General features: G+C 40.4%; 1 protein-coding gene across 7 annotated transcripts in view; it reads right to left on the bottom strand.

Annotated features, from left to right (window-relative positions):
- Positions 1-14,444, bottom strand: part of adgrl3.1 (adhesion G protein-coupled receptor L3.1) — a 200,821-nt gene that overhangs the window by 38,373 nt on the left and 148,004 nt on the right. For 6 of the 7 annotated variants that reach the window (XM_053677481.1, XM_053677482.1, XM_053677485.1 and 3 more), the window contains exons 13-15: positions 13,432-13,637; positions 13,165-13,341; positions 4,666-4,875 (exon numbers count right to left, since the gene is read on the bottom strand). In XM_053677481.1, coding sequence (XP_053533456.1) covers positions 4,666-4,875; positions 13,165-13,341; positions 13,432-13,637 — 593 coding nt within the window. The remainder of the gene's footprint in view (positions 1-4,665; positions 4,876-13,164; positions 13,342-13,431; positions 13,638-14,444) is intronic. The other variant, XM_053677487.1, reaches the window with a different exon arrangement.

Raw genomic sequence — 14,444 nt, 5'->3', positions numbered from 1 at the left:
GCTTCGCTTACGGTTAAAAGACTGCACTGTTTTGCAGAAGTGTTTATTATGAATATTATTAATAATTCAATAAAGTCTTTACTGAACAATGCATTTTGTCGTATTGTTCTTGTCAGCGTTTTATAAAAGCAGTAAGCCAATTCGATGACGTGCTTTAGGGCGATTTTATCACAGGTAAGTGGTTTACAGAAACTCCGCTCCGCGTCATACCTCAGCAAGCACGCCCTTACCCGTGATAAAATCACTGTAACTCACACCCTCTCTTAGCTTACTGCTTTATTTTACACTGCAAACTAAGCCGGTCTAATACACTCAAGGGTTTTAAATGGAATTGTCACATATTCTAAAAAAAATATTCTCAAAAATACTGGTAAAACTTTGCACGAATAATCTCATACATGGGATCCCATTCATTCTAGAAAGTTCCAGAAACAGTACTTAAAGGAAAGCGAGTAACACCTACATTATGAGTAAACTGTTATTAAATAATATGTAGGAATATCAATACAAATTTTCTGTCAAATTAATAATGGATCCAATAGATCAATATTGCGTGTGTATTGTTATGCTACATTATAGGCAATTATACAAATATCAAATGGACTGAAAATGACTTCATTAATATGGACTGGATTAAAAGGAATTGGATTTTAATGGACAGGACATATAAATACACTTTATAATACCGCATACGATGTATTTATAGTAGAGGTCGAGCGATAGTGGATGTTACCGATAACTAGGTTGGGCGATCGTGTATATATACGGCACTGTGCAAATTTTTAGGCACCCTGAATTTTTTTGTACAGCCCTCCTGGGTTTGTTGTAGATTTTTTTATTTTATGACTTCTACAAAAAAAAAAACGTGTTAGATTCCCAAACGTTAGTTTTCTAGCACAAAATGCTACAGAAAAATGTCTGCATGTCATTAAAGAAAGCAGCGTATTACGTAAGAGACGCTGTTCAGACAAAAAAAATAAATAAATAAAAAAAACACTATGAAGGCTGCTGGATTTTGCTGCAAAAATAAGAAGCAAGCGCGACAATCAAAGTCTCCAGAAGAACCGTGGCTAGTCCTGGAAGACGCTCAATAACACTTACAGCTCATTTCCTTATAAAACTGCACACATTGTAGCGGTGATTAGTATTTTTATTTTTTTGTCACACCAAATATTGACTGTGTTTCATTTACTCTGAGCTTCATAATCACTTCCCCTCAATTTCTTCCCAGGTTAGGAGCCTTGGTATCATCCTGCACTGCAAATAAATTCGCTCGTTAAGAATAGTTTGTATCAATTACGGATTATTTCTAAACTTAAAACATTGTTGTCTTTCCAAGATTTGGAGAAGGTTATTCATGCTTTTATCACATCGCGTTTAGACTATTATAATTCATTATACTGGGGTCTTCCTCAGTCATCTCTTTGCTGGTCTCCAGATGGTTCAGAATATGCAGCTGCAAGGCTGGAGACCAGGGCAGAGAAATATGATCGTGTCACCCCAATTTAAGCATCGCATTTTAGCTCCCGGTCCATTTTAGGATCCAGTTTAAGATTCTGTTGTTTGTCTTTAAAACTCTTAATGATCAAGCTCCATCTTATCTCAAAGGTTTTCTTACACCACGTTCATCTAGCAGATTTTTAAGATCTTCTGATAGTAAAAATTAAGGGGGGGGGGGGGGGGGGGGGTAGAGCTTTTTCAGTCGCTGCCCTTCGTTTATGGAATCAATTGCCACTGGACATCCGCCTTACACCCTCAATTATTTTTATTATTATTATTATTTTAATTTTTAAAAAGAGTCTGAAAGCGTGTCTCTTCTCTCGGGCGTTTTAATCTAATTTTTACTATTGTTTATTGTCTGTCTTTATTCTGTTTTTCTACTGAACTTTTTCTTACTCTGTTCAGCACTTTGGTCAGTTTGGCTGTGTTTAAATGTGCTACATAAATAAAAATGTACTTCTAATCAAATAAGTAAATAAATAACATTTATTTATAGCTGACACATATACAGTCATGGGAAAAAGAATGTACAACCTCCTTCTTCAATTTGATGTATTTATTTATTAGGGCCTAAATGACAACCGTGAGTTCCGCAGTAACTTCTATAAACAAACAAATAACGAAAAACAACAACAACAAGATTTCACTATGTAGTCATGTTTTCCAAAAAGTAAACCAACATTCCGAAACAAGGTGGGTAAAATTCAGTACACCCTGTAATTTAGTAACATGTAGAACCACCTTTAGCAACAATAACTTGAAGTAAATGTTTTCTGTAGGAGTTTATCAGTCTTCCATTGTTTTGAAGAAATTTTGTCCCATTCTTCTTTACAACAATGCTTCAATTCATTGAGGTTTGAGGGCATTCTTTTATGCACAGCTCTCTTAAAATCCCGCCACAGCATCTCAATGGGACTTTGATTTGGCCATTGCAACACCTTGATTTAGCCATTCAGATGTGGATTCGCTGGTGGGCTTTGGATCATTGTCCTAGTCATTTCTTCCCCAAAAGTAAACCAACATCCAAAAACCAGGTGGGAAAGAATAAATACACCCTTCCACAATTATTATCCACAGTTATACTTCCACAATTATTATCCACAGTTATACTTCCACAATTATTATCCACACTTATACTTCCACAATTATTATCCACACTTATACTTCCACAATTATTATCCACACTTATACTTCCACAATTATTATCCACACTTATACTTCCACAATTATTATCCACACTTATACTTCCACAATTATTATCCACACTTATACTTCCACAATTATTATCCACACTTATACTTCCACAATTATTATCCACACTTATACTTCCACAATTATTATCCACACTTATACTTCCACAATTATTATCCACACTTATACTTCCACAATTATTATCCACACTTATACTTCCACAATTATTATCCACACTTATACTTCCACAATTATTATCCACACTTATACTTCCACAATTATTATCCACACTTATACTTCCACAATTATTATCCACACTTATACTTCCACAATTATTATCCACAGTTATACTTCCACAATTATTATCCACACTTATACTTCCACAATTATTATCCACACTTATACTTCCACAATTATTATCCACACTTATACTTCCACAATTATTATCCACACTTATACTTCCACAATTATTATCCACACTTATACTTCCACAATTATTATCCACACTTATACTTCCACAATTATTATCCACAGTTATACTTCCACAATTATTATCCACACTTATACTTCCACAATTATTATCCACACTTATACTTCCACAATTATTATCCACACTTATACTTCCACAATTATTATCCACACTTATACTTCCACAATTATTAAGAGAAAATTAGCAGCCAGGTGTTACTAATGAAATTTACAAGATTAGTTAATCATCTAAGAAGTATGACTACCTCTATGAAATTAGAACCTTTGGCAGTTTGGTGTTCGGAAGCACTTGGGTATGTGTCTACATCGTGCCAAGATGAAAGGACACCAGAAATAATGTCAGAGAAGCGATTGTTGCTGCTCATCCATCTGGGCAGGGTTATAAGGCCGCCTCCAAACAATTTGAAATACACCATTCTGGAGTGAGCTTCAGGCCTCCAAAACCAAACAGAGTACATCACCACAAACACCTCATACCAACTGTCAAGCATGGTGGTGGAGATGATTTGGGCTTGTGCTACAGCCACAAGACCTGGAAGCTTGCAATCATTGAGACAACCATGAAGTCCACTTTATGCCACAATATTCTTGAGACGAATGTGAGGCCATCTGTCCAGCAGCTTAAGCTGATCTGAAATCGGGTCATGCAACAGTACAATGATCCAAAGCACACCAGCAAATCAACATCTAAATGGCTAAAGCAGAAGAACAAATCATGGCATTGGAATTGCCAAGTCAAAGTTCAGACCTCAACCCCATCGAGATGCTGTGGCGCGATCTAAAGAGAGCTGTGCATAAACCGATTCCTTCAAACATCAATGATCTGAAGCAGTGCTGTAAAGAAGAGTGGGACAAAATTTCACCAGAGCGATGTGAAAGACTTGTGAACTACTACTGAAAACGTTCACTTCAATTATTGTTGCTGAAGGTGGTTCTTGTTACATGTTACTGAATTACAGGGTGTACTTATTTTTTCCCACTGTGGTTGTTTTTTTTTTATAGACGTTGGTGGGGACCCCACAATTGTTATTTAGGCCCTGTTAAATAAAACATAGAATTGAATGAGGGTGTGCTTTCGTTTTGTCACGACTGTAACGTGAAAGAACTAACTCGCTTGGTGGATGTTCCAGAACATTAAATGTAACCGTAAACAGATAAAAAGTACAATGTGTTATTCTTTAATGAATAGAAATGAGAATAATAGCCAAAACTGCTGTGGTATAAGAGAACTAAAAACCTTTGGGTTGTGCTGTTATTGGAAAAGAATCAACTTTGGGGGATATGAGTGGGGGGATAGTAACGCTGCTTTGCACTGGGTGGGATCCCACCACCTCATGGTTGATTATATTATTGATTATTTTCCTGTAACAACATGCCCCATTGTGTTTTATTCCTTATATAGATCATGGTGACTAAATGACTGTATGTGTGCATGTGTGTGTGTGTGTGTGTGTGTGTGTGTGCGTGAGTGTGAACGTGTCTCACAGGCTGGTCTGATCGGTAGATGCCGACGAGGAAGAGCATCTCTGCAATGAAGAGTGAAATGCACAAGTTCTTGTGGATGGTGTTGCGGTCGCTCTGCAGGCCGCGGAAGAAGCAGAAGGTGAAGATGCAGATGAGCAGGCAGACAAGCGAGAGCAGAATCCCCACCCACGTGATCATATCCAGCAAGGTTGCTTGCATCTGATCTGCCTTCTGTTTGCCAGAGAGAGAGAGAGAGAAAGAGAGAGAGAGAGGAGGGGAGGGGAAAACAGAAGAATGTGAGAGTGAAAGGCAGGGAGTCATGGATATAGAGCAGTTGGAAGAGGAGAAAGAAAGAAAGAGGAATGAAGGAGAGAGAGAATAGAAGAAGTGACATAGATCGGGAAATGAAGAAAAATAAAGAGAGCGAAAAGGGAAACAATTGAGAGGAGAAAGAACATTTAGATTTCGAGAGACAGAACAGGAAGGAAAGGTAGGAAGTGAGAAAAATGAGAGAGGGAGAAGGGTAAGAAAGAAGAACACCATGGAAAAGAGATCAAGAAATATAGCAAAACAAAGGGAACTGGAGATAATTCCCTTAAAATTTTGTATCAAGTCCTCATATAAACCAATCATGTATAAAAAAAAAAAACAACTTACAACTTCTCCACATCAGTCTTTTATCATTTCAGCTCAAATCTGTTCCTCTCATTCCACTTAAAAATTAAACGTGTGTCACTGATCTATTCAGTCAGCTCTATTTAGTCAGCTCTATTTAGTCAGCTCTATATAGTCAGATGTATTTAGTTAGATGTTTAGGTTGAAATTATGTTATATAAATAGTGAACATCCAAAAACCTGGAATGTAAAAATGGGAGCTTGATCTTGAGGTCAGGAATATACAATGAGATGTGTCTGCAATAAAGAGGTGGTACGAAAAAGAATGTTTTGTGGATGGATGAGACCAAAATAGAACGTCTTGGTTTAAAAGAGAGGCATTATGTTTGGAGAAAGAAAAACACTGCATTCCAGCGTAAGATCCTTCTCCCATCTGTGAAACATGCTGGTGGTAGTGTCATGGTTTGGACCTGTTTTGCTGCATCTGGACCAAAGAACGGTTAAAGAAGAGTAAAGTGAACGTTCTGGAACGGCCGAGTCAACGTCCTGACCTTAATCCAATAGAGATGTTGTGGAAGGACCTGAAGCGAGCAGTTCATGTGAGGAAACACACCAACATCCCAGAGTTGAAGCTGTTCCGTACTGAGGAACGGGATGAAACTCCTCCAAGACGATGTGCAGGACTGAGCGACAGTTTAGTCGCAGTTATTGCTGCACAAGGCGGTCACACCAGATACTTAAAGCAAACGTTCACATACTTTTGCCACTCACAGATATGTAATATTAGATCATTTCCCTCAATAAATGAATGAACGAGTATAATATTTTTACCTCATTGGTTTAATTGGGTTCCATTGGTCTACTTTTAGGACTTGTGTGAAAAACTAATGATGTTTTAGGTCATATTTATGCAGAAATATAGAACATTCTACAAGGGTTCACAAACTTTCAAGCACCGCTGTATTTTTTTATTCAAAGTTTGAAATTGTGAGTCCGTCAGTGGGAACTTGAGGAATTGAAGATTTGCCAAGAGGAATGGACCAAAATTGAACCCCATCGCTACAAAAAATGACTGACTTCTTACGGTAGATGTTTAGAAGCTGTACGCAAAGCACTAATTTTCTTTGTCATCTGAGTACTTTTCCCCTGTCTAATTATTTTTCTAAAACATATCTTTATTTATACTCGCTTAGTGGTTAGTACATTTGCCTCACACCTCCGGGGTTGGGGGTTCGATTCCCGTCTCCGCCCCGTATGTGCAAAGTTTGCATGTTCTCCTCGTGCTTCAGGGGTTTCCTCCGGGAACTACGGTTTTCTCCCCCAGTCCAAACACATGCATTCTAGCCTGACTGGCATTTACAAATGGTGCGTGAATGGGTGTGTGATTCTGTCCTGCGATTGGTTGGCACCCTGTCCAGGGTGTCCTCAGCCTTGTACCCCGAGCTCCCTGGGATAGGCTCCAGACTCCCAGTGACCATGTGCAGGATAAACGGTATGGAAAATGGATGGATAGATGGATGGATGTCTACTATAGTGAAGTAAGGTATAAGATATTTACTGTTCATCAACTGACTCGTGCTAAAAACAATCAAACATGCTTAGCTGAATTAATTCTGTATGCATGGAATTCACTTATTTTGATCATTACTGTACAAACCTGTACAGTACCTCATCTTAAATCACCAATAAGTACACTTCAGATAAAAATATCTTGGCTATTTAATTGGATTTGACAATTATATGGCTACAGAGACGGGGTCCATGTGATCTCCGCTGCTATGTAGTGAACAGATGATGGGGGGGAAGCACTCAGCATGCCTTAATGCACTGTCTGAACTATACAGAGCAGAAACAATGTGGTTCATTTGTCAGTGGCCACATGGCCTCCGAGTGTTCAAATAACAAATCCATTTCATCTGCAGTATTAGAAAATGAGCTGAAGCATAGAAAACACACACTGGGTGCTCAGAAAGGCACACACACGCACACACACGCAGCATTTGATTAATCATTCATTCATCCATACAGTGTCCATTAACGCAGCCTGGAGGGTGAGGAAAAGAGGCATTGGTGTGTGTGTGTGTGTGTGTTTATGTGAGAGAAAGAGATGTGTGAGTGTGTTTAAGGTCAGCTCTGCCCTCGGTACACAGCATTTACATTTATGTATATAATGACCTTTATGCATTTTGTGCCTTAAAAATTTTGGCACTCACCTCACATTCATAAATGCCATGGCATATTTTTGGCCCATAATATGTGCTCTATTAATGTGTGTGTGTGTGTGTGTGTGTGTGTGTGTGTGTGTGTGTGTGTGTGTGTGTGTGTGTGTGTGTGTGTGTGTGTGTGTGTGTGTGTGTGTGTGAGAGAGAGAGAGAGAGAGAGAGAGAGAGAGAGAGAGAGAGAGAGAGAGAGAGAGAATTTTTATTGCGGATCTATCTATCAAATCCCCAGCTGACAAATTTTACCCTCAGCACATGAGTGATGAATGTGTGTGTGTGTGTGTGTGGGTGTGTGTGTGTGTGTGTGTGTGTGTGTGTTACACCGAAACAGAGGGAAGCACAATCTCAGAGAGGTAACATACATTATGAGCTGCTTGTGCTTGATGGCTTCAAGAAATCTGATTCTCTTCCCCCAGTCTCTTTCTCTCTCTCTCTCTCTCTCTCTCGCTCCCCTCCTATCATTTTCGCCATTTGATAATCCTGATTTACTTGTGGTGTGGAGGATTAGACAGAATGTCTCTCGCAGGGAAGGAAGTGGAAAGATAAGTGGAGTCCGCCTCCATCTTGTTACATTAAATTATGGATTTGGTATTTTGAACCTAACTGCTGAACTAAAAGGCGAAGTCACACCCACTCGTGTCCTCTGTGGATATTACAGTCATAGCATGTCCATGGAACAAGTTCGTTCCTGTTATCACTTCAGTTACAACAGCTACAAACAGTACTGCCATCATCAGCCTCTCTTTATGCTTTCTCCAAAAAATACCGCTCGGCATGTTGCCAAGAAAACACAAAGGAACCGTTTTCCTTCTGATGAATGAGTATTTGTACCTGTTATAGCATAAGTGATAAAAGGAGCTAACTTAACATTAAATGGAGCTATAAACGGTTCAAAAGCACAACCTGTTCATCATTCATTAAGGAATTAAAAATTGTAATTGGTGTAAAATAGCTGTGGTATAACACTTTGGGACAAGCTGTTATAGGAAAATTATTCACTTAGGGTTGGCATCACGCCAACACATCGTTGATTATAGTCCTATAACAGCATGCCTTGTTCAAGAACCACAAATACCTGGAAGTTTATCTGAGCTGTTCTTAATACAATACTAATGCATTTTATTTATTAAAATACACCGATTAGTCATAACAGTAAAAGCACTGACAGATGAAGTGAATAACACTGATTATATCTCATTACAGTTGGACCTGTCAAAGGGGTGGGAGTAATGAACAGTCGGTTCTCAAAGTTGATGTGATGGAAGCAGGAAAAATGGGAAAGTATAAGGATCTGAGCGACTTGGACAAGGGCCAAATTGTGATGGCTAGACAACTAGGTCAGAGCGTCTCCAAAACAGCAGGACTTGTGGGGTGTTCCTGGTGTGCAGTGGTTAGTATCACAAAAGGTGGTCCGAGGAAGAACAATCGGGGAACCGGCGACAGGGTCCTGGGCACTCAAGGCTCATTGATGTGAGTGGGGAGTCAAAGTCCCAACCTTGTGTCCTGGCTTTCATGTGGATGTTACTTTGACACGTACCACCTACCTAAACATTTTTGTAGACCAAGTACACCCCTACATGGCGACAATGTTCCCTAACAGCAGTGGTCTCTTTCAGTAGGATAATACACCCTGTCACACTGAAAGAATTGTTCAGGGACGGTTTGAGGAACATGATAAAGAGTTCAAGGTGATGACTCGGCCTCCAAATTCCCCAGATCTCAATACGATCGAGCGTCTGTAGGATGCTCTGGACAAACAAGTCCGATCCATTGAGGCCACACCTCGTAACTTACAGGACTTAAAGGATCTGCTGTTAACATCTTGGTGCCAGATACTACAGCACACCTTCAGAGGACTTGTGGAGTCGATGCCTCGACGGGTCAGAGCTGTTTTGGCGGCACAAGGTGGACCTACACAATATTAGGCAAGAGGTTTTAATGTTCTGGCTGATCAATGTATATTGCTATAACAGGAACTCAAAATATTTCTACTGTTATCTCAGTATGATGCTAGAAAAAAATATTATGTCTAGTATTCCGTGCCCCTTGAAATTTATGACAATCCTAATTTTTAACTCCATTAGACTGACTGGCCTGATGGCAGGAGCAGATGGTGTATTGCTGCATCTCAATTTTTTTTTTGTAAGAGATGCAATTTTCTCAACAAGTGAATGTTGGTATTGTTGCTTTCCTTCAATCAGATTATTTATTTGGAGGAGTAGTTGTACTCCTCCAAAGTACAACTACTTTAGTTGAGTAAAGAATTTCAGTGTGCAAATACATCTTCTGATGCCTCTGGAGATATCTTCTGTGATGTTCCTGGAATCATCAGAAGTTTCAAGTCTTTCAACATCAAATACACTTCTCCAGATGACCCAGCTGAGGCAGATTATTCAGACCTCAGCTTGTGTCCACATGGCTAACAAACTACTTTGCATCTTGGTTCACCCCTTTTATGCCACAGGCATCTCTGCTGCATTTGTGGTATTATGGATGGCACTTCTCCTTCTCTGAACTTTCATGCCCAATGCTGTGTATCCCCCTGCAACCAACTTCAATCAAGTAGCGCCCTGCCAACTTGCCTGCACTTGCTGATCTCATACTTGGTGAGGTTCCTTTCATCCAAGCAAACTTCCCAAGGGACTGTTAGCTCACTCCAGCATGACAACTTGCCTGGTGGATTCAGACACAAGAAGGATGTCTGTTCTCAAAGTGGTGACCAAAATATGCTATGGGTACTTGAGCTGCTTCTCCATGTCCACCAACAGGTCCCAGTACCCTGTAGAGGCCAAGAGTCTTCCAGATGTTTGGCATATTTAAATCTTGGGCACTCTGAACTCTGGCTGAGCAGACCTGATGAACATATTCATGGCCATCAAAAACAGCTTCGCAGAACACCGTGTGATTTTCCCAGCTTCAGTCTTATGCCACCTTGATGTAACTGCTCCAGAGGAGACTCTCGTCCTGAAGTTATTGTAATAATAAAGACCAATGAGGTCTCAGGTTCTGCTGGAGCCTAGAGCTCCTTGTTTCAATAGCATCTTCTTGAGCAAATGCAAACACATAGTCCTAAAATCAATGATTCTGGTTTAAACCAGTTTTGTTCTTCATCATCCTGGATCATCTTCTTGCTCATGTGTAATGGACATGCAGTCACAAAGGAACTTCTGTTCTTTACTGTTCTACTCTCTCCTCTCTATCGCTTGTCTTCTCTGTAATTAGTTTCTAGAATCTCTTCAGAATAAATCCTCTGTCTGCTACAGTAAGTTTTCTTCTGTCTTAGAATAAACTCTCACTTGGGACTTGTATGCCTCTTCATTTTTTTTTTTGACACCACTTCTACTCAGTGCTCCAAACACCCTGGGATTCCTGAGATGTCCCCTTCTGGACTGATGTATCAATGAAGCTGTTGTTGGAGAGGAAGGTGCACAGCTGGTTGGAAACTATGCTGAAAAAATTCTTGGCTTCGACACTCAGTGGGGAGATGATGCGGAACTGAAAGATCCGCTTGAAGTTCTCCTCTTTGGGGATCCAATTCCCTTCTGCAAATCTCCATTGCTCTGGAATTTTGCCCCTTCTCCAGATGACTAACAGGATATTCTACAGTTGTAGCAAAAGATTAGGACAGTTAAGTGATACCACTTGTCCCTGGAGTGGAATTTGATCGAGATCGTCAAACTGTACATCTGGCTTAGGAGGGATGATCAGCATTCTACATTCTCCCAAGTCCTTTCCATTCTCCTTGAACGAGTGCCTCAATGACTTGACCTTCTGCCGGATGCTATGGATCCTCACCTTTCTTGGCTTCTTAAAGTAAGGTGGCTTGGCTCCTTTTCCTTCCTCTTCTCAAAATCGTTCTGTTGCAAGACTCACTATAGTTGTTGTCATGGCTTGTAGCTTATCATTGCCTCAAATAGACAAAATTAGTTGTCTGTGTCTCCACAGTGCTGACCTTTTGCGCTTTTCCACCACATGGTATGGCTCGACTCGACTCAACTTTGCTCGCTTTTTGGGGGCTTTCCACTGTGGATAGTACCTGGTACCTGGTACATTTTTAGTACCACCTTGGCCGAGGTTCCAAGCGAGCTGAGCCGATACTAAGTGTGAGCCACGCACTGAGCGAGCAGGGAATCTGCAGTATCTTCCTTGTGGTGTACAGTATCATATGGAATCTCCTTAACGAGTGGTTCCATATTGTGCCTGAATAAATGTGTCGTTTAATACATACTTTGCATATGGTAATATTCTATTAATTGAAAATTATGTATCATTTATATCATGACAGATATAAATTACAACAAAGATATTAGATATTTACACCTCGCAGGCGTTTATCAAAGTCGTTCCTGTTGCAGCTGAATCGAACGTACTCATATAGAGCAGTACGTAGGTTATAGAATGCCGCTATTTTACATCCTTAATATGGTCCGTGTTCAGTGAACAGGAAAGTCATTTGGAATATGGCCCGTGTATTTCTACAAGCTTTGATAATACAACATTCCTGTGTGAAGGCGAGTGGAAGATCGCACCCATGTTGAGGTGGCACTATACTCCAGTGGAAAAGCAAGCTCGGAAAAGTAAAGCGAGCCGAGTCGAGCTGTACCATGCACTGGAAAAGTGGCTTTATGAGATCCTGGCCACTTGATCTACCTCCTCTTTGGCTTGCTGCTGGGGGAATCCATTCGCAACACTTGTAGGTTCTAGTCACTGTGGGGTGACTCGGGGCATGGCTCCTCCTCTGACTCACCAGGTTGAACACCTGTGCGTTCTGTTGCTCTTGCTCCCACCAAACACATCATCCTAGATTGGTGGATCTTTTAAGCTTTGATTGTTCTTACAGATCTTGCTACATGGGACTCACTTGCTCGTTGCTTTGGTCTGCTACCCTTGGGTCCATTCGAATGGATTGCCTATTTTCCCTCCCCCATCTTGGACACCCCCACGGGAATGTCTCCATCAGGTTCTCTGTAGCTTGCTGGGTACTCCTCCTCACAGAGGACATAGAACGGGTTGCCAACTCTGCCCCAAAAGCCTGGACTGTCACTGTCTCTCCAGTAATCACTATGCTTTTCATGGTTGTCAATCAGACTTTCCTAGTCTTCACTGATGAGTAATTTGACCAACTCTGATTATATATCATTTGGTCATTTGGTTATCATACAGTGTACTTTTCACATCGGGCCATCCCTAGTTGGTACAGCTATAATGAGGTAGTAAGATCCAAAATGACCAAAGCAACCCTTTAATGTAACAGAGTGTTCCTTTCTACCAAGGATGAAAACTGTTAAAAAGCTCAAATTAACCACATTAAGATGCTCACATTAAGATGCTTGATGACAAGCTGCAAAATATTTATGAAATGTAGTATGTGAAATAGCGATGACCATAAAATATCGTCTCAAATGACACGACGGTCAGATTGAGGTTAAGGGGTAATGGGCAATTAAAGTGTGTGTGTATGGGCAGCTGGTGGTGGTGGGGGGGGGGGGTTCAAATTTCTCCACAAAGGCAGGAATATCTGACATTTTTTACCTTTGGCTCGTCCCCATTAGGAATTTTTTTTAAAGAGTTAAAGGTTAGGGTTAGATTTAGGTTTGGCAAAGCATTAATCATCTGCATTAATAACACTGTCAAGGGAAGGGCCTGACAAAGACAGTTAAACACACACATATGTGTGTATGCTCACCTTGACCTCCACATGAGCCATGAGTACAGCAAAGTTGGTGAGATGTGTGCAGGAGCAGGAGGTGTGTGTGCTGTTTGTGTCACCCAGCCTGCAGTCCTGCGTAGACCAGTATCCTGTCATGGTGCGTTTGGAGTAGCTCCAGAATGAGCAGTTCGGGTTGAAGTTCGACTCTGACTTCTGTGAGAGAAGGACATAATTTGATCGTGTGGTGTATGTGTGTGTGTGTGTGTGTATGTGTGTGTGTGTGTGTGTGTGTGTGCGTGATACCTGCAAGTGGCTGACAACGAAGCGCACAGGTTCGGACAAGTAGATTTTGTTGCTGTCCTTGTTTATAGCCGCTGTTATTACAGGCGAGTTGACAATGAGTGAGTAGTTGGGGTAAGCGGCTTCGCTTCCCAGCCGCACACTCGCATTCTCTGTGGACAAATACTGACCCAGATTCCTGTACAGAACCAGAGCCATACGGATCTCACCTGAGAAACATACAACAGAAAAACAGAGTTTCCTACCAAGGGCTGCTTTGGAATAATAAAGCAAAGTCTAGCATGCATTTCTTAGATCAATGAAAGCAGAAGGAATTTATTTTTAATTATTTTTTTGGGGTGTGTGTGTGTGTGTTTGGGGGGGGGGTTAAAGTTCACCTAGACCACCAAGAAAATCTTTTTTAAATATTCTATTATAAGTGTGGCTTATGATTGGTTGGACTGAAAACCTGCACCCACACCGGCCCTTTCTGGATAAGATTAGACACCCCTGGTCTAGCCTAAGGGCAGTTGTTGGGGCAGTCAATAAACATTCAGACAAGACGTAATTTTGTTGATAACTTTCATGAATTCGTCAGTCAATGGTGTTTATTAATTAAGCTCTAAATCTGTGCAATTCGTCTCTTAGAGAGGGGAATCATTTTTCCAGAGCGAATAAATTGTGGAAGGAAATATAAGGATTTACGGAAAACAGGATTACTTTATTACATGAGTTATATAGTTGGATAAAGTTGATTATTGATAAGTTCAATCAAATTACATAAGAACAGCTTCGGTAAAACATTCTCTCATGACTCAGCTCGTGCGTCTCATCCGAAGACCTTCATCGTTCAGGTTTGAAGGTTGCAGATTGGAATTCCTGTGCAGTTATATATTTTACACACGATGATGGAGACAATATCTGGTACCATATACGTAAGATAATTAAGTTGAGATTCAGGACATTATTGAATATGAAACTTATGGAGCGTAGAAGCTGATAAAAGTACAGTGAAAAAAATGAAACCTAGAACACTG

This window comes from Ictalurus punctatus, chromosome 29 (genome assembly GCF_001660625.3).
Source record: "Ictalurus punctatus breed USDA103 chromosome 29, Coco_2.0, whole genome shotgun sequence".
NCBI classification, from domain to species: domain Eukaryota; kingdom Metazoa; phylum Chordata; class Actinopteri; order Siluriformes; family Ictaluridae; genus Ictalurus; species Ictalurus punctatus.
This window is presented reverse-complemented; position numbering and strand designations above follow the sequence as displayed.